General features: G+C 35.8%; 1 protein-coding gene across 1 annotated transcript in view; it reads left to right on the plus strand.

Annotated features, from left to right (window-relative positions):
• The window catches only part of sh3d19 (SH3 domain containing 19), a 42,688-nt gene that overhangs the window by 8,786 nt on the left and 11,953 nt on the right, over positions 1-21,949 (plus strand). Inside the window, exons 3-13 of the mRNA XM_056459646.1 lie at positions 2,275-2,315; positions 2,406-2,451; positions 2,877-3,012; positions 7,253-7,430; positions 9,127-10,050; positions 10,147-10,260; positions 12,535-12,623; positions 13,733-13,773; positions 14,274-14,514; positions 17,390-17,458; positions 17,579-17,722. Of these exons, the coding sequence (XP_056315621.1) occupies positions 2,275-2,315; positions 2,406-2,451; positions 2,877-3,012; positions 7,253-7,430; positions 9,127-10,050; positions 10,147-10,260; positions 12,535-12,623; positions 13,733-13,773; positions 14,274-14,514; positions 17,390-17,458; positions 17,579-17,722 (2,023 nt within the window). The remainder of the gene's footprint in view (positions 1-2,274; positions 2,316-2,405; positions 2,452-2,876; positions 3,013-7,252; positions 7,431-9,126; positions 10,051-10,146; positions 10,261-12,534; positions 12,624-13,732; positions 13,774-14,273; positions 14,515-17,389; positions 17,459-17,578; positions 17,723-21,949) is intronic.

Raw genomic sequence — 21,949 nt, forward strand, 5'->3', positions numbered from 1 at the left:
ACTTGATTTTCACTTACAAACATCTCTGAGGTTTACAGAGAATGGTCAGAAAAAGAGCAAAAATCTAGTGAGTGGCAGTTCTGTTGGTGCAAATGCCTTGTTGATGGCAGAGGTCAGAGGAGAATGGCCAGACTGGTTCCAGCTGATAGAAAGGCAACAGTAAGTCAAATAACCACTCGTTACAACCAAGGTATGAAGAAGAGCATCTCTGAATGCACAACATGTCAAATCTTCAGGCGAATGGGCTACAGCAGCAGAAGACCACACCGGGTGGCACTCCTGTCAGCTAAGAATTGGAAACTGAGGATACAGTTCACACAGGCTCACCAAAATTGGATGGTAAAAGATTGGAAAAACGTTGCCTGGTCTGATGAGTCTGATGCAACATTCAAATGGTAGGGTCAGAATTTGGTGTCAACAACATGAAAGCATGGATCCATCCTGCCTTGTGTCAACAGTTCAGGTTGGTGGTGGTGTAATGGAGTGGGGGAATGGAGATTTCTTGGCACACTTTGGGCCCCATTAGTACCAATTGAACATTGTGTCAGCACCACAGCCTGCCTGAGTATTGTTGCTGACCATGTCCATCCCTTTATGACACAGTGTACCCATCTTCTGATGGTTACTTCCAGTAGGATAACGCCCATGTCATAAAACGCGAACCAAGCATACTAGTAATGTGTACCTAATAAAGCGGCCGGTAAGTGTATGCAGTTGAATATCTACACTTGCTTAATTGTAAATGACAAACATTTTTACCATATCTAGAATGTGTTAATTACACCACAAATCGAATCTCAAATAATTTTTTTGCCTGGTTGAGACTCATTTTACAGTCACCTTCAGTATAGAGAGAAGAATATAAAAATCTGTTCTTAAAGGGCCTGTTCATCGTTTACTCTCGCTTATGCTTTGTCAGATCTGTATGACGTTCTTTTTCTTTTCTTTTTTTAACATTTAAACATATATTTTTAAGAATGTTTATATACAGCATCAGTTCCCACTATGGAAAAAACGAATCCTCAGAAACTCCCACATATGAACTGAAATTTTTAAAAAGAATGCTATAATATTCTGACTATGCCAATATTGTTCATTAGCTAAATGACAACAACCTTAATAAATAAATAATCTTTTTAATTGTTTGATGTTTTTTTTTTTTTAAATCACTGTTCATTGTCAACACAGCAATAGAAGATCCATTACATAAATCAACCGTTGACATAACTGATGAATAGTTGTTCAAGTTTCTTGCTGAGCTAATGATGCCTGTGCAGTGGGAGACATCAAGGGTGTGAATCTAAACATGTCAGCTGGTTCTCATTTAAAGCTAAGCTAAAGCTGAGTGCCTGCTGGCCTGGTCTGACTCTTTCTCTCACAAACACACACACATACTCACTCTGCTCTTATGACACATCACTTCAGCGGTACAGAAAGCAAAAAGCTTCAAAACGTCCACATAGTCAGGAAGTCAAGGAAAGTCTTGAGCATGAATGATCACAGAGATTCCATCATTAGTCTAATTTGGTTTAATTGATTCCTGTAACACTTCATATATCTGCTAATGTAAAGTATGAACTGTATCTTTGATGTCTCTTCATTTTTCATTTAATGCTTAGGCTCTTTTTATTTGTCTTTTGTTCGCTCTGTCATCTCAATGCTGTAGTTTCTCTAATATAGTGTTATTGTTCTGTTTCATTGTACCATCTTTGACCTGGTACATGGAGGATACGGTGGAAATTCATTTTAAAGAATGAGGGATGTAGTAGAATAATTCAAGCAAAGTTTTGTAAATGCAACAAAAGTTAACATTTTTATCTGTGAGAAATAACTGTCACCATTATTTATTGAAAACTTTGAAGTAATAAAAATCATAGTTGGTCATAAGTAACATAACATGGTATCCAGTATACTGTATCTCCACTTTCTACCTGAATTCTAAGTAGGGCTGCATGATATTGGAAAAAAAAAATTTTATATATATATATATACATACACACATACACACACGCGCACACACACACACACACACACACATATATATGTATGTATGTATGTATGTATGTGTGTGTATGTATGTGTGTGTGTGTATATATATATATATACACAATATGAATATTTTGTCTTTGCTGTCACTTGTACTGTGTAATATTTATAAATAGTCAATTATTAAAGAATTAATTTCAGTCCACTAATTTTACAGGTAACTGATCATTTGTTCTGTGTGTGTCAATTTTTTGTGTCTGTTCTGTTTTGTTCTGTTTACGTTTTTAGTCAAGGACCCCTTTCTTCAATCAAAGCAGCCATTAAGAGAAGTAAGATATGAACTTTTAAACATGATTGTTTTTTACAGTTATATGTAGCCAAATGTGTTATGAAACACTGAATGCTGTCAAATCTTCTAGCCTCTGCAAAAGCTCTCCCTCAGCCAGTCTGCTCCAGAGAAAGAAGGTGAGTGTGTTTGAATCATTTTGGCTATTTTAACACTTAGTTATTTTTAAAAAGGAATATGCAAACAGATGTGAATCAAACTATCAATTTCATATGCTTAATTTTATGCTGGATGCAGCTGCCAAGACAGACATATATATATATATATATATATATATATATATACATATATATATATATATATATACAACCAATATAATCTATTCAAATACTTACAATATTGAGGCAGAAAAAAACTTGACTTCTTGTTTGTCTTGTGACTAAATACAAGGCTTTGTCATATTCCATTATAAATACATTTCCATTATTATGCAATTGAAAGTGGCTAAATGATTTACGGTGCCCAAATATTTGTGCAGGATTGTTGTATTGCAATACTGAAGTCCGTTCTTCCATGTTCATAAGAAATCTGTTGTTGATATCAGGCGGCCAGAGATAACCATCCTATCAGCAGAGCCGTTAGTAGCTACTTCTTGGTATCCAGTGCCATCTGGACAGTTTTCATCTACAGCTTTTACCACACAACCAGTCTGGAGTGAGAATGCTCTGACCTCTGCACAGGTACAGTGATTTATTATGCTTTATCTAGTTCAACAGCTGCTTAACGGCTGTGCCAGACACGTGTGTGGATTCTCTGTGTTTACTTGGCATGTCTTTGTTTTTAGTTTTGAAAGCATGTTCACTTTGGCTTAATACAGACTAACATGTGGAGTATTAACTTACTAATTAACCTGTGTGATTATCTGTGAGTCCTGATAATTTCCATAGTCAAACTAAAAATAAATATGACCGTTTATTTGAAGATCTCAGATTTGCATTCATATTGAGCACATTTGATTAGTCTCATACTAAAAGGATTGGGATTATACTTCAATTTTAATAAAAATCTAATCATGTACATATTCAATGAGCAAGATAATATTAAGTGGCTTTAAAAGTTATAGACATATTTTGAAAGTTTGTGTTGTATTATGGTTACAAAAATAGTATACTTAGTTGTATTACATGGCATAAATGTTGAACATTTCTGAGCAACACAGTAGTGTTTTATTACTAAATGAAATAGACTACAACACTATTTATAAGCATGTTGATTGTTGATATCTGATATCAGGCTGCACTGATGTGTGAAATAGCCTAATATATATCTCCAGTTGAAGTCTAAATTATTAGCCCCCTATGAATGTTTTTTCCGTTTTCAAATATTTATGATGTTTTACAAATTTAGGAATTTTTCACAGTATTTCCTATAATATTTTTTCTGCTGGAGAAAGTCTTATTTGTTTTATTTAGGTTAGAATAAAAGCAGTTTACATTTTTTAAAGGTCAATAATATTACCCCCCCTTAAGCAATATTTTTTTTGATTGTCTATAGAACAAACCATTGTTATACATTAGCCCTTTCACACATACAGACCTTTCCAGAAAATTACCGGACATTTTCTGGAAAGGTCTGTATGTGTGAACAGACCCTTTTTGAAAATACCGGTAAATTAGTTCCTGCTATTTTCTGGAACAAGAAGTTGTAACATTACAGGCAATTTGCCGGAATGCTGCGCTGTGTGAACGCAGAAGGAAGATTGCCAGAAAGAGTGCGTTCACATCTAGAACGCACGGACGTGTACTTTAGCCAATCAGAACACACAGACGCATTCACATCCGCTCGGTTTATGAGAATAAAAGCCTTTCAATAGTTCTCCAGACACATTTAGCTGCTAGATGTAGTTTACCTTCAAGCTCTGACCCGTGTGCATGTGAAGCGCTGGTGAGCGGCAGCACACACACAAATTATGTACATCTCAACATGCGAAAGTGTTCCTCCATATGTTTTCACTGAAGTTGAGAAATTCCGGAAAGTCCGTGCCTGTGTGAACAGCGCTATTTTGAATTTACTGGTAAAGTCGTTTTGGAAATTTTCTGGATATTTACCATTATCACTGTGTGAAAGTGGCTAATGACTTGCCTAATTACCATAACTTACCTAATTAAAGGTGTCATATACTGCATTGGTTTAATACGTAAGTTCAATTGTTCTCTGATATATACATAGTAGGTTTATGGCTTCTGTAAGTTTAAAAAAATCTCCAGAAACAGTTTAATAAAGTCCTGTATTACTCATGGATTCAGAAGGTCCATGATTGACCATGTATGGTTTGTGTTGTGAATATTAATGTGCTCCGCTCTGACGTGCCGCTCTTACAAACACACACACACGCATGCACGCACGCACACACACACGCACACACACACACACACACACACACACCTACACACACACACAGCACGGACAAATATAAACCCAATCAGAGTAACGTTAACCTATTTTGCTCACCAGATCTGTTGTGGATAAAGTCTAAATTAAAATTACATTTGACAAAAGAGAATGATAGAGATATATCACATTGTATTTTGAAGCTATATTTTCAAAGAAAATAGCCAGGATCTTAGTATCAGCCTCTGCATGAACATATGACAGTTGAGTTGAGTGATTTGACATGATTCAGCAGTCTACATGTGTTTTGTTGAAGCATACATCACATCACATTTCACAATAAACACGATCAATTACCAAAAAATGTAACTAAACATACCTTATGCCTCTTTGGAGTGGAGATGAATACATGTGTAATCTGTAAATCTTGCATTTTGCATTCTGAAGCAGTTTTGAAAATGCCTCATGATGTCATTTCCCAGTAACCCTTAGTAAACAAATTGGGGCTCACGTTTTCAAAATAAAACGTGCGTCTCCATAGCAAGTTTTCTCCTCTGCATCTGATCACGGATCAGCTGTAATCGCCGCTGACGTTCATCTGTCTTTTTCATCTGTGAACAACACCAGAGCTAATCACAGCCCTTTCTGTTGAGCACGTGATCAATCATAGGGGTGTAAGAACTCGCTCGACAAGGCTCAGAAAGCGTGCGGCATATTTAAATTTGTTTATTTTCTATGAATGCCCATGTTGTTTTGTGCATGTCCTTGAGTTCATATATCTGACTGCTTTAATTAAAGGACAAAATTGTATTACAAATAATAAATAAACATATTTATACATTTTAATACAATAATTGTTGTGCTGTGAAGAAAAATATCAAATTGTTTATGGAAAGCATCGGCAATGCACCGAGATATCGAACTGAACCGAATCAATGGCATTATAATCGCAACTGAACCGAACCGTGAGACCATTGTAGGTTCTATGAAGCAGGGATGTGCGGTCAGGGGAGGCAGGTGAGGCAGTGCCTCACCTGTCATCATCCTCACCTGCCATCATGAGATGTATACTAATGATAAAATAAATATTTGTCCACTGATCTGTGCTATAAATGCAATTTCTGTATGATTCAAATTATTTTAATCCTTTCTATATTCAAAATCGCTGTATTTTGCGTATCTCCTGTTCCAGGAAGCAAGCTGAGGCAGCCCCGAGCTGTGCCTCATGTCAGATTGCACAATCCCCTGCACACTGGCCAGAGCGCCTGCCTTTTGCTTACTCAGTGTATGCTACCAATGTAATGCTTTATAAAAATGTTTTATACATTGTAGACATTTTTTTATCATGTTCTCACTTTCCATATAATAAGTATTTCACATATGTCTATCACTTATTTAGTGTTAGAATCTGACTGAAAATACATGAGGTAAGGCAGGCAGTAGCTGTGCTGCAATGAAGAGCGCACATGAGCTCACAGCAATTCTTGTTGGCTGGTTGCTCTTCCATGCAGTAAAGTTCAGTAGGAGTATGTTATTTTATATTTTGCTCTGAATGAGTGCAAAAACCTTTGATGTAACGTTAATATCTCAGTTAAAAAATTATCAAAATTAGACTTTTAATCAAAACGTGAATAAATAATGGACGACCAATGCGGGAGCTAAAGAGCTTGCTTCAAAGGACGAACAAAAGATAACTCGATCATTTCAAAGTAATTCAAGTCATTCAAGACTTAATTTAGACGTACACGGACCCAAATCCTTTGTGTGTGCTTGCATGTTTGTGAGTGAATGAGAGAGAGCGCATCCGCCGTGATGCTATGTTGGCTGTCTGTAGCATCCAGCTGGGTGGTTTTTGGGAGGCATATTTAATCGCTATACATTTTTTAGTCTTCCTTGGCTCAATATGTAACCTTACCCGTTATGTGTACAGAAAGAAGGCTGATATGATATATGAAACACAATCGGTAGTTGACAAATATATTGGGTGCATATATTTGTAAATATGACCCTGAAAGAGTCGTGCCTCACCAGTCACGAACCTCACCGCACGTCACTGCTATAAAGTTGACATACATGCAAATGAGGAGGGCATGGCCCATGAGTCTTGTCAGAGTTTTGTCTTGTCTTCTGATTGGCTCGTTGTCCACTGGGGTTTTACACTTGTGAAATTTACATGAAAACAAGGAAGCAGTGATGTCGGAGGCTAACAGTATTGCCCATTTCCATATACTGATCTTTTATTATTATACTATGCTTTAGTATACCCAGATTTTCATTATAGGGCACCTTTAACCTAGTTAGAATACTAGTATCTTGAAAAATATCTAGTCAAATATTATGTACTGTCATCACAATAAAGATAAAAGAAATCAGTTACTAGAATTGAGTTATTAACACTATTATGTTTAGAAATTGGGGACAAAAATTTACAGGAGAGGCTAATAATTCAGAAGGGGCTAATAATTCTGACATTAACTGTATATTGTGCACTTTTTTTCTATATCTATTCTCTAGGCATGTGTGTTTCCTGCACTTTTGTGATGTGTTTGCTGCTTGTGTTTGAGTGATTTCTGTCTTTTGGTGCTTCAGCTGCCACCATCCTATGAGCAGGTGATCAAGGAGAAGACCCAGGAGCAGGTCACCACTCCTTCACCATCTCCACGACACTCCTACACCACAACTATTGCCACACAGACTGACTCATTAGAGGAGAATGTCACATGTCCAGATTCCTGCACGTCCTTACATCTGAACCAACAGCCTGCTGGTAAGTCCATATTGAAATATTGTTCATTTGGATTGGACAATGGACACTTCACATTTGCAGGTTTCTCAGTAGCACAAGTTGTCATTGATGGGTAAATGAGAGCTCAGTCAATGGGAGAATATCATAATAAATTTTTCGCATTCCTATTTGCTCAAATAGTTAAAGGAAAAAACTACAAAAGAGTGTTTTCATGAATTAAAAAAAAAAAAAATTGTGAGACTGAAAACAGAAGACATAAGAGAACAATGTCCAAATTACTGTCCTGCCCATAGACACTGCATTAAAAACACCTTGCAAAAGTTTGATGGAAAGTTGCTACAATGCAAAGTATAGCTCTGTGTACTTCTGTTTTTTTATCTAAACATTAAAAACTTTCAAGGATTTGAGATGCTGATGATCTTGTGAAAAGGGGTCATTTAAAATTTCCTTCAACTAAATGAAAATAAAAAAGAGCTGATTATCTTCGGCTTCAACTTCAGCTTGAAAAATACAGTGCTCTTTTGGGGCCTTTACAGTCTAATAATCACTCAGCATCAGTCAGTCATCACTCTCACGCTTACAGATAGTCCAAAATTCAGCAGCCTGTTTTTTGACTGGGACAAAAAAAGAGAGAACATATTTCTCCTATCCAAGGGTGCATTTCCCTAACAACGATGTAATAATAATAATCGTAATAATATTAATGATGATGATGATGATGATGATGATGATTATTATTATTATTAATAATAATAATAATAATAATAATAATAATGATAATAATAATAATAATAATGATATGTAGGGTATTGTTTATTTAATTTGTATTATTTGAAAAGTCAAGACTTTTACAATTTGACATGCAAACCACTGCAGAAATGTTCTAACCAACAGGACCATGTCATATACAGTAGGCTACATTTCCTAATAAATAACCTATTATAAAATAAAAACATTAATGTATGCTATGTTTTTTGTTTTCACAAGCTTTAGAGCAATGACTGTAAAATTACTGGGAATACTAGGGGATAACTGGGAATAAAACACAGCCAGGAACTGTTTCTTACTAAGCTCTAGAGATGTAGTTGCAAGAGCACAAGTTTGTGACGCAGTTTGCGAATGTTCGTTGGAAACGTCAAATCAATGAACTATGTTTGTAACGATGGAACTTGCGACATTAGTTGGCTAACGATGGTTTTCGGAAATGCACCCCAGGCCTTTCTTCATTGGCTCCCTATGAAACAGAGAATTGATTTTTAAATTTAAACGTACAGTATGTATTTAAAGCTCTACATGGACTTGCCCCGGCCTATATATCGGAACTTTTAAGTTTGTATTCTCCCCAAAGATCCCTCAGGTCCTCTGCTAAGGAGACAGAGCTTTTTCAGTCTATACTCCAAAACTTTGGAACACATAACCTCTAGAAATTAGAGCCTCATCTACATTAAGTGTTTTTTTAAAGTCAGTCAAAACCTACCTTTTCTCTCTGGCCTATTGATATAAATTATTATTATTATTTTTTTAGGACTAAATTTATTTTTAGTTTTTAAATTTTATTTTAGCATATATTGTCGTGTCTCTCCTATTGTTTATCTTACTGTTTATTAATGTTGCCATGTTTGTGAAGCACTTTGGTCAACATTCATGTGGATCTAAGGTGCTATAAAAATAAAGTTGACCTTGACCTAATGTGAATTATTATTAATTTTTTTTTCAGTTTTAGTGAAGCAGCCGATAAAACCACCTCGTCCAACATTGCCTTGTAAACCCAATCCCCTCCTGCAAGAAACTACCAGATCTTCAACATCCACTTCCATCTCCCAACCTACTGTTGATCAAACCCCAATCCAACGACCAGTGCCTCAGCCTCGCACCAAATTCAAACCCCTGTGTTCATCTAACCAGGTCAGTGTGCAAACTCTGATACCACTGCAAGACAGCTGTGAAGATTGTTCTATATCCCTTGTGGAGACTTCTGAATACCATTCAGGCAAGTATCTGAAGGAACTCGTAGATGTCCTCAGCTCAGAACCTCAAAGTGAACCGAGTAACCCTGTGAACAATCAGGGAGGGCAGACCAACCTAACTAACGGGAACCACATTGAGAACATGACCTTCCACCACAGCGACCGCAACATCCGCTCAAGAATCCAAGCCTTTGAAAGTCAAGCTGCCACAGAGAATGATGAAACCTCTGTGCCTTTCCCGCGTCCGCGAAAAATTGCTGCCAAACCACCTATTCTGGCACCAAAACCCTCCATTGCCCCACGGCCCTCAGTCATAAAGCCTAAAGAAGAGCAGTTTTCACACTTTGACAGTCACTTATATGAAGAACTTGACATAGAACCTACACCAGCTCCAAGGCCGCAACTTTTTAAAAAACCATCCTTAGACTCAAGAGATGAGTCTGAGTCTCAGCCTTTTTGCAAAACGGCCCTTATTTCTCCATCTCGACCTTCATTGGTCAAACATAAGAATGTATATTCCCAAGATGAAGAAGTAGTTGTCAAAGGACCTATTCCACCACTCAAGCCCAATAAGGACCTGCTGAACGTCAACAATCACAACTCCACTGCTCTTCTGCCTGACCTCACATCCGCAGTGAACGTGCTAAGCAATGACTATGTGGATACTTCCATTAGTAAGTGCAGTTTTTAGGAATGCAATACATTGGTAAAAATACTTTAAAGGTGTATATATGTATTAATTAATTACTATTAATGTGTCCCACTCACAGACCACTCACCAACTAAACCTGTCCGTCAAGGAGGATTCTCCTACATGGGAGGAAACACACAGGCAGTGACCAGGAGACCCACAGTCATCAGGGTCCCCAGTAAAACTGACAAAAGTAAGTCATTACAAACTAATGGCCAGATGAGGTGTCAAAATGCTGATTACATTGTTGTTGTTTTTCTTATATATTTTTTCTGTGTGTTTTTATAATGGATATTATTTTGTTTTAAAAGATACCATATAATGAAACTCTGTATATACCTAGACATGGCTGTTAATAGGTGTTCGGTACATGACTTACTGTGAGCCTCAAACACGTTCTCATGTAAATAATGTGAGTGTAAAATCCCAGTGAAAATAAGGCTAATCAGAACAAAACACAGACTCTGATGATTAATATGGGATCAATAATATGCCACCCAGGCTGCCTTTTCTAGGCCTCAACAATCTGTAGGGAGATTTCAACAATGATCTTTTTTCCTTATTTTTATTCTATTAAACATGCTATATATGTTGGACTCTTATTTTGAAAATGGGAAATGTAGGGAGACTAAAAGCTAAAAAGAGCAGTTTATAAAAGCAGGCCAAAATGTCCTTGTTGCAGTCAATGACGTAATGGATCAGGTCTTTTGCATAGTGGACGTTGTAATGCATATGCTTACTATGAGGGGTAGGTTTAGGGTTGATGTTAACTGTAAGGGGTAGGTTTAGGCCTTTTGTAGACTTTAATAATACATTACATTACATTTACCACAGCCCTTAAATTATTCATGAATAAATAACCCCATTCTAAAACCCCAATAGTAGTATTTTTGGTTATGATTTGATGGCTGAAGCATTTTATTATAATCAGCGGTGGGAGTTTTTTATTACACATTGATTGACAGTATTTAACATTGAAAAAGAATTTAGCTAATTTGTTAAATATTTGTTACCACTATGCTATATGAGTTACGCAACAGTCTGTTTTGTCTTCTGATTGGCGAAGGTTTACACTCATGTAATTTACATGGGAAAGATGAAACCATGGTGTCTGAGGTTCACAGTATGCCTATTTCCATATACTGATCTGTTATTATTCATCTATGCCTAGGTATACTAAGATTTTTTATAGGACACCTTAAATAACCCCTTGAGCATAGACTGTAATTTATGTGCATCTATGCTGTGGATAGACCATTTAAAAATATACCTAGTGTTCCGAAGCAGTATGATATTTGGATGAAACAAGTTGTCAGCATTGAGTGTGATTAGTCACAAAATAACTTGTTAATGTAATTAAATTATTTTACTATTAAAATGTAAAGATGGCGATTGCTTTTCATTTTTAGTATTTAATTACAGTTACTCATACTAAGTACTGTACATAAATTCAACAGTTCTGTATAAATCAGAGATGCAGAGTAATTTCTTTTTGTTATGCAAAAATATTTAGCAGAATAATTATATTGTTCAACTAAAGAAGGATACATAGTAGTTATATTTTTGTCATTCAGATATTTTGCACTACAGAAAGGTAGATTTGTCTGACAATTGCACACGCTTAAGAAACAATTAAAGACATGCGAACATAGGGTTTGCATAAAATATGGTGTCATTAGTGTGAAACGTTTAATATTTTGATAGATTTCTTTAACATGTCTTAAGTGTTTATTTTTTTAAAATAAATGTAAAAGGTTCTGATTTAGAGCGACTTGAAGTAATTAAATTACTTATTGAGTAATTAAAGACAAAGTAATTAGAAACAAAATTTAAATACAATTTTAATGATGTCATTAGAAATAAATTACTTTTTTGTAGTAACTTACCTTTCCTAGTGATGGGTCGCAGCTGGCAGGGAATCTGCTGCGTAAAACATATGCTGGATAAATTGGCAATTTATTCAGCTGTGACGAACCCAGATTAATAAAGCGACTAAGCCCAAAAGAAAATGATGGAATGAAGTAACTTACCAAACACTGCCTGTCATCCATATCATTATGTCACATTATAATTTTGAATTGCAGTTTTTGTGTCAAATTATGTCATACCTTGTCAGTTACCACAACAAATAAGGTTGCTTATGAGTTTGTTGAAAGTAACCAAAAGCATGTTTACATTGACATGCTTATTAGTAATGGATGAGCAGTGGTTTGCAGAAACACAAATCTTTTTTTGACTATAAGAAAAAAAGAGCTGCAGATGTTGTTCTTTTAAACTGGTTGGGTGTGCCTTTTTATCTAAACATTATCCTGCTTACATTTGTACATTGGATTGAGCTTAGCTTACACTTTACCTAAATGTTCCATTATACTTTAATTTTTGCATACACTACCATTAAATATTTTTGTGATCTGGAAGATGTTTGTGCTTTAATCTTGAAAAATTAAATAGATTTTTGCTTTTTCAGACTTTGAAGAGGTGGTAGAGTTTCCTCCTCCTTTACCTGTACAGAAGGCTGTGGGCAGCACACCTACACCTGCTAAACCTTTTCGCAAAGTAAGACATTAAAGCTGTTCAAAGGGCAATAAACCTTAAAATGGCAACAGAACTAAAAAGATCATTTTCCACATTCTTTAATCTGCTGAGATTTTTGGCAATTGAAACTTGCTTTATTTTGACATTAACTAGAGATGTCAAACAACACAACAAAAAGGGGTGTTTCTTTAGGATGTACTATATGCAGATACAGATTTGTTTTGTATGTATTACATTCTCATTCCGAGATTAAAATAAACATAGATTAAGATTACATAGATTTATTTACAACAGTGGTGCTTAACCCTGTTCCTGGAGATTGACCGGCAAAGTTTAGCTCCAACCCTGATCAAACACACCTGAACCAATTAATTAGGACCTGAACAGCACTTGATAATTACAGGCAGGTGTGTTTGATATGGGTTGTAACTGAAATCTGCAGGAAGGTCGATCTCCAGTAACAGGGTTGGTCACCCCTGATCTACAAGAATTCTATTCTATTTATTCTTTCCAAATATATATTTTTTCAAAATACTTTGTGTGTGTGCAATATTATTATTATTATTATTATTATTATTATTATTATTATTATTATTAGATCTATTCTGTACAATACAAGGTACAAGGTCTCGTCACCTTAGAATTATAAGGTTCTATCAGACATTTTTATCAAAATTGAGTTTTTGACATATTCTAATTAAATTACTTATTTACATTATGGGATGTTTTTTAATAAGTTGTTTACATTTTAGGACTTTTTATTTAAAAAACAAATGTTACACACATACTGTTTGCTATATGGAATGCAAAAACTATATATATCTCAAAATCATTCAGAACGCAGAACCTTATAATTCCAAGGTGACGTTCTGTAAAACAAGCAAAATAATCTGGCAATGTGGGAAGCAAAATAATCTTGTTTACGCTTTTGTAATAAGATTAGCATGCTTACTGCATTGGCAGATTATTTTGATTGTTTCAGGAAATATTCATTTAATTTTAATATATTATTTCTAAAAACAAGACAATATTTTTTTACTTTTGATTCCTGGTTCGAAACAAAAAAAGCAGTTAGAAAACAGACTTATTTCAAACATATAATATAAATACTTATGCTTTTTTCCCTCCAGGACTCCTTTAGTGTCTCATCTGATATGTCTCTTCCTCCACGGTAAATGAATGCTTTATTTCTTCACAATTGTGTTCACTAGTATGTGTTTGTCAAGTTCAGCCTTTTGAATGTGCCTTTATTGGCCCTTTTACACCCTAGTAACCATATATGGCCCATTTCCATTGAGTGGTACAGTATTGTACGGTATGGGTCACGTTTATCTGGCTTGCATTTCTACTGCTAAAAGGGTACCAATGGCCATGGTGTGCGACAGAAAATTTCAGTCGACGTCATTCTAAAAGGGTCAAAAGGGTTCAAAAGGGTACCCAAAAAGTAGTATGGTACAGTTTGCTTTTAGGTACCTTTTGACAGAGGAAATTGCCAAAAGAGCGTACCGAACCGTAGCATACCACTCAGTGGAAACAGGCCATAAGGGTGTCCCATTTTCATAGTTAACTGGCTTGGCATTATCAGCCTGGGAATTCCAACAGTGTTTAATACCAACAACATGTGGGCATTTCTGATACTGTGCCTTTCAATTTATCAAAATATTTTTTCAGGCCGAGTGGAGGAAAAATATTGCCTCCTCGTCCACCACCAGCTAAAACAGGCCCAGGAAGACCTCCTCCTCCTCAAACGAATAACTCCCAACGTCGACCATCTGATTCAGGATTTTCACAAATAGTCCCATCAAAACAACAGCCATCTCAATGGCAGCAACAAACCCGTAGAGCTTCTAAAAAGGGGCCTGCTCTACCGCCAAGACCAAACCCTGGACATCGTCTTTACAACAAATACACGGTTAGATTTTACCTGAATTAATTCTTGTTCGAATGATTTAACAGAACCTCTAAAAACACAGGCTATGTGGAAAAACATGCTTCTATTAACATTTTTATGTACAAAATGTACATACAATTTTCAAATAAAGTTTCAAATCAGTTTTCAAATAAAGAGAACATTTCTCAACACTTCTCAACCATCATAACACTCTTTGGGAGAATTTTGCTTTCAGAATCCAAAACAAATTTCTTCTGCAAAGTTCCCTTCTGCTACATAAGCAAAGCAGCGGCTGTTGAGTACATGAAGTGTCCAACATTCCACACTTATTTTTAACGGTTGAATAAGTGCATCATCCGTGTAATTAAAGGGGACTTTTTCTTTTTAGAGTTTTTAGTATGAATGCACTACTTACACTATTTATACTACAAAATGGCATAGAATAGTGCATAAGTATGCAATTTGAGACACACCTCATGATAAAATAACTAGTAAAATAATATGCACTGTCACCATGGGGAAGATAAAAGTAGATATTAGAAATTAGTTAAACTATTATGTTTAAAAATGTGTTGTAAATAAATCATGTGTTGAAGACGGAAATCAAAAATGAATGAAGGCAAAACTAAACAAGTTGAATATGACTTATATGAGCGTGACTGAAAACTACATTTGATCAATCTGTTACATCTGGATTTCCTAACGTAAAACTATGTTCACTAGATTTCTGATTAATAATGCTCTCTACATAGCCGAGCACTTAGAAGTGTAAAATCGATATTACCTGTGTCAATTTGGGCATCAACCTCTGACAAATGCGGGAACTAGGCTAATGCGTGCAGCAACGTCACTGACAGAGAGAGCAAGTGCGCACGTTGCTGTGTCAGAATCCTTGCTTGTAAAATATGCTTTAGAACGCTTGGTTTAAGTAAATTTGGTGAACGCGATCATGCGTGTTGATCTGAAGAGAGTCGCTCTTGCTCACCGAATGCGCTGTACTGTGTACGTGCATTGCGTGCATCTGTTCCCTAAGCAACATAAACAAACGCCTGACATCGCCTGTCTGTATTCCTCAAAGTTGTTTAAAATTAAATGTTTAGAGATGGTGTGACAACGCGTACTATGTGTGCCTTTGATGCACTCCTTGATGCTTCTTACGTCCTTGTCGCAGCACCAGTGGCACCGAAATTCATATGCTGATTTGATCCTATACATACCGGTTACAAAGGTACCGGTTCTATAATGGCACCGGGTTTCGGTACCCAACCCTAGTTAAGGCCCAATTCCAATTCTACCCCTTAGCCCTTCCCCTTACCCCTACCCCTCATTTTGCACATTCACGTGAAGGGTTAGGGGTATTCCAGTTCTCTTTAGCTTGAAGACGTAGGGCTAAGGGGAAGGGGTAGATACCCCTTCAAACAGATTTTTCAGGACCACACTCGAAACCAAGGGGTATGAAAATTTCCCACAGTACACCAGCCACAACGGCAGCAATAAAAATGCTAAATTTTGCGATCTATAATCCATAATAATAACTCCTGTACAGCAGTCCCACAACATTCTGACACTCGATGACACTCGAATACCCTGTCAGAAAAGTCTAGTGGCTGGGAATGAGCTTTTTTTAGTGTCTAGTATCATGTTAAAGTTGTTTTGTTGTGTGTTTAGATAGATGAATATGGTCACAGTGTAAATGCACAGTACAGTTACGATCTTATTGCCACATTATATTGTTATGATCACATGATATCATTGCCTTCAGTGATTTCCTGAAGATAAATACCAAAAAATAACACAATTTGAATAACAGCAGTCATCATCGTCTAATCTCATATGAAGCAAGAGATCCCGATGACATGTGCAGGTGCAGTAGTTGTGTCCCATTTCTCGGGTAAATTTTGAAGCACATCCTCTTCACACTCAAGAGCCAAGGGGAAGGGCAAGGGGTGGGGGTACAAAAATAGAATTGGTATTAGGCTTATATAAGTGTTTTCTCTCCATTGAAGTCCATTATAAGGAAAAAGCTTAACGTGGCATTATGTACCTTACAAGTGGGGAAAATCTGATTTCTATAAAATTTTATTTGTGATTAGCACGAACTACTAGCAAAAAATGAGCCCTGTTTCCACAGCTATAGTAAACAATATTGTGTTAAGCATTTTCCCCTATATTGTTGTAGGTATGTCAATGACTAGTGCATGCACATTCTTTTGACAGCAATGGTTAATCTATTATAAATAAAATTAGATTATGATATGTTTTTAACAATTGGTTTCCCTCGGTTGTTAAGCCTTTCCTTATTATGGACTTCAATGGGGGAGAAAAAGCTTAACATGATATTGTTGATTACATCTATGGAATTAGGGCTTGTTCTTTTGACAATAGTTAGTGTTAATCACGAGTAAAGTTTGACAGAAATTTGGGTTTCTCTGGTTGATGTTTATTTCCCAGAGATGGATTGCGGATAAGTTGGCGGTTCATTCCGCTGTGGCGACCCCGGATTAATAAAGGAAATGAATGAATGAATGATTGATGTTTAGGATGATTAAGCAACGTCAAGCGTTTTAGAATGTCCCCCAATGCATTGCAAAAATCCTTGCTTTGTTTTGCTGTGACTGTCCACAAGGTTAAGAGTAGGCTGTGTTATTTCAAAATGTGAGCAATAAAACCTTATTAGCATTGTTTTTTTTTTTTTGTGAAACAGTCACATTCATCTACTTCCGAGAAATTTTAAGCCGTTATATTTTTGATGCCACTCACTGGATATTTCACTTTAGGCTTTAAGGCATGCAAGAAGCAACAGTATATTTTTTTTCAAAGCACATAATTTTAATGTGGCTACATTGCAGCTTGGACAAATGAACACAATTCTGTGCTTTTCTTTTGATTTATACAGCTTGAAGTCCCCCATGGAATTGCTGAGTTTGACTACAATGGCTCTAACACCGGAGAGCTGTCCTTTCAGGTGACCTCAAAGTCAATACATTGACACTAGGCCCAAAGTGTCGTTATCTCAGGTTACTGCTGGTGTATGTGTTGTACAGCCAGTGAGTTTCTACTATTATTATCCTTTTATTCCCTACAGAAAAATGAAGTCCTTGTCTTACTTGAAGAGTTAGACAGCAGAACCTTTGAATGCCAAGCAGGAAACACCAAGGGCACAGTGCAGAAAAGTCATATGAAGATTATCACACCTTTAACAGATTTATCCAGCAATTCACTTCCACAGGTAATCAATACTGACATTAATTCAGTATTTTACAGTAGTTGTATATCACCCCAGGAACATATTTTTAAATATTTAAGTACATGGTCTAAAGTCCATCAACTTGTCTATGAGCAAACATTGCTAACACAATTTTAAATAAATAAAAAGATAAATATAAATAAAAATCAGGCGTCATGGTGGAGCAGTGGATAGCATGATCGGCTCACAGCTAGAGACGGTCGCTGGTTTGAGACGAAATCCTTGGTTTGATGACCAATGTAAAGAACTTATTAAAGCACGGAAAAAAGCAGTAAGATCTTTTCAGAAACATCCAACGTCTGAAAACCTTATCAGGATTAAAATTTGCAGAGCACAGGCACGGAGATGTATAAGAGAAGCAAAGAGACAGAGCTGGAATAAATTTGTGTCGAGCTTGACAATAAATACACCATCAAAGAAAATATGGGATGCAATTCGCAAAATGAAAGGAACACATCGATAATCACGGCACTCTGCTAACTAATAAATATGACATTGCCAATATACTTGCAGAAACCTTTGCAAGGAATTCCTCTACAGAAAACTATCAGACAAATAAAAAAAAAATCTGAACTCACCAACAAACAATTAAATTAAATTTAATTTCCCAAAACACAGAGATCTACAATCAACCTTTTTCAATGCAGGAACTTAAACTCTCTAAAGTGTTGCTATGACACAGCAGTCGGACCAGATAAAGTACATTGTCAGTTTCTAATACATCTTCCCCAGTTGAGACTTTCCCTCCTCCTGGAAATTTTCCTCTTGAAATTTGGAAATCAGGAAATATCCCACCATCATGGCAAGAAGCCACCATTATTCCTGTACCAAAACCTGGAACGGAACATAAAGATCCCTACAATTACAGACCTATAGCTTTGACAAGCTGTGTATGTAAAACTATGGAGAGGATGGTAAATAACCGACTTGTCTGGAAGCTTGAATCTGATCATCAGATAAGTGATTTCCAATGTGGTTTCAAAAGAGAAGGAGTACAGTAGATCATCTCATCAATCTGGAGTCTTACATCTGAAATGGATTCATCAAAAAGGAGCATGTTGTAGCTGTATTCTTTGACCTAGAAAAAGCATATGACACTACCTGGAAATACGGCATTCTTAAAGATTTTATATAAAATGGGATTCAGGGGAAATGTACCCATTTTCAAGTAAAACAGCAAGGAGTTCCTCAAGGCAGCATCCTTTCAGTGACTCTTTTCATGATCAAAATTAATAGCATCACAGATGTCATTGGAAGAAACATGATGCGCAGTCTTTATGTGGATGACATTTGTATATGCTACAGAGGGGGAAAACATGAATATAATTGAAAGACAGCTACAATTATGCATCAACAAAGTGAGTAATTGGTCTACAGAAAATGGTTTCAAATTTTCTAAAACCAAAACTGTATGTGTACATTTCTGTCTTTTACGATCTCTACATAATGATCCAGAACTCTTTTTGGATGAAGAGCCCATCAAGATTGTTAAAGAAACAAAATTCCTTGACCTCCATTTCGATAGTAAAATGACCTTCATTCCACATATAAAAGCTTTAAAAAACATATGCTTGAAGAACTTGGATCTAATTAAAGTTCTTGCAAAAACTAAATGGGGAGCAGATTCTACTGTTTTAATGAGACTGTATATAATAGACTTTTGGTGCGCTCACGACTGGACTTTGGGAGTATAATTTACAGCTCTGCTAGAAAATCTTATTTACAAATGCTGGATCCTGTACACCACCAAGGGCTTAGACTAGCCCTTGGAGCTTTTAGAACTTCACCTGCTCAAAGCCTATACACTGAAGCTAACGAACCACCTCTTCATATTAGACGCTTGGAATTGTCTCTCCAGTATTCATTGAAAATAAAGACAAATCAACACAACCCAGCTTTTAAACCAATCTTCCAACCTCAATATCTGGATTTGTATGAGGCAAGACCCAGCTATATTCAGCCATTCGGTGTACGGATCAAAACACACATAAACAACCTAAATGTAAATCTTGATATCATCCTCCAGACTCTCATTTGCCCGGTCCCACCATGGAGGTTAAATAAGTTGCATGTAAATCTGGATCTGAGCAAGCATAAAAAGGCTTATACTTTTCCACATACATATCAACAAGAAGTTGCTGACATAAGACATTTTTATCCTACTCATAAACCAATATACACAGATGGATCAAAAAAGGACAGTCATGTTTCTGCAGCAATATTCCAGATCAAAGCTCAATTTTTACAGCGGAAGCACAGGCTCTTTTTTTTAGCTCTGTAACACATTGAAAATGCTGAAGGACACTATTTTATTATTTTTTCTGACTCAAAATCTTGTCTACAGACATTGAATTCTTTTAAACTGGAGCATCCCATTATTATCGACACTTTTATCAAAGTGAACGAACTACAGAGAAAGTTTTATAATAAAGTCTTCTGCTGGATCCCAGGACATACCGGACTACTTGGAAATGCACAAGCTGACAATGACGCCAAAACAGCCCTAGCAGGAAAGCTGAAGAGTGTAAAATCCCACCTTCGGATCTAAAGCCACTAATAAAAGGCTATCTTCTCAAAAAAAGACAAACAGAATGGGATCAGTGCCCAGATAATAAACTTTTTGAAATTCACCCAGAAATAGGAAAAAAATCTAATTTATTTTAAGTCAAGACATGATGAGATTGTTTATACAAGATGCCACTTTGGACACACAAGACTCACACATGAATATTTACTGAAAGGAGAAGAACCACCAAAATGTCAATATTGCAACAGAGACCAAACTGTTAAACATATTCTTGTGGAGTGCCCCATTTTTAATGTTATCAGACAACAATTTTTATCTGGAGAGACCTTAAATGAAATATTTTTAAATGTGAATCCGTCTAAAATTGTACAATTCATATTAAAAGGAAACCTTAAAAAACTGTTTTAGATTTTAATCTTATATATTATAATTATTATTATTATTTATGTATTTTACCTTGTATATTATTTATTGCTGTGAATACTTTTAATTGTTAGAATATTTTTATAATATAGAAAATTGGTATTTATAAAACGTGGTAAACTTGATCTATTTTATTTTTTTTGCCATGACATAGCCATAGAAGCTGAAATGGCAATAAAATTAAAACTCTCTCTCTCTCTCTCGAGGCCCCGGCTGGGTCAGTTGGCATTTCTGTGCGGTGTTTGCATATTCTCCCAGTGTTCGCGTGGGGCTCTAGGTGCTCCCCTTTCCCCACAGTCCAAAGACATGCGCTATAGGTCAATTGGGTACCGAAGTGTATGTGTAAGAATGCAAGAGTGTGCGGGTGTTTCCCATTGTTGAGTTTTGGCTGGAACAGCATCCTCTGCATATAAATGAGCAGTTAATAACTAAATTTACTTTTTAAACCCTGTGGCACAAAAAAAAAAAAAACATGAAAACCATAACTACGTCAGGTTAACTAGTAAACGACATTTGTGTCATGCCTTTAAACAGGTCTATTATGCTGTGGGGCCCTATGAGTTTACAATACAGCAACAAAAATAATTCTTCCCTAGTTTTTGTATATTGTTTAGAAAACAAATATTTCAACCATTTTAAACCAAGATTACATTATTTAACTGGAAAAGCAAAATACATAAAAAATGTTAATTCATTGTTGGCATATTTAAGTCTTCATACTGAAAATAAGCAAGAAAAAATATATAATAAGATAAAATGTATTTTGTATCATCCAATTGGTAGATATTGATTTGCATTCACTTAATATAAAATACAAAAACGTATATAAATATACAAAAACAAGACTTCTTAATTGTGCTTTTCACATCAACCATAGCTTACATAATAAAAGTGGTCTGCTTGTAATAAAGGTATACAACAGGTTGGAGTCAGAATTATTAGCCACCTTTGAATTTTTTTTTTTTTCTTTTAAAAATATTTCGCACCGTCATCTTATATTAATATAAAATATTACTGTCATCATGGCGAAGATAAAATAAATCAGTTATTAGAAATGAGTTAAAACTATTATGTTTAGAATTGTGTTGAAGAAATCTTCTCTCCATTAAACAGAAATTGTGGAAAAAAATAAACGGGGCGAATAATTCTGACCTCAACTTTATGTACATGGACTGTTGTGCATTTGTATCATGTTTAAGAACTTGAATCTTGATGTATCCATACTGTTAGCTATTTGACACTTCTGTTAAAGTCAGAAA

This window comes from Danio aesculapii, chromosome 1 (assembly GCF_903798145.1).
Source record: "Danio aesculapii chromosome 1, fDanAes4.1, whole genome shotgun sequence".
NCBI classification, from domain to species: Eukaryota; Metazoa; Chordata; class Actinopteri; order Cypriniformes; family Danionidae; genus Danio; species Danio aesculapii.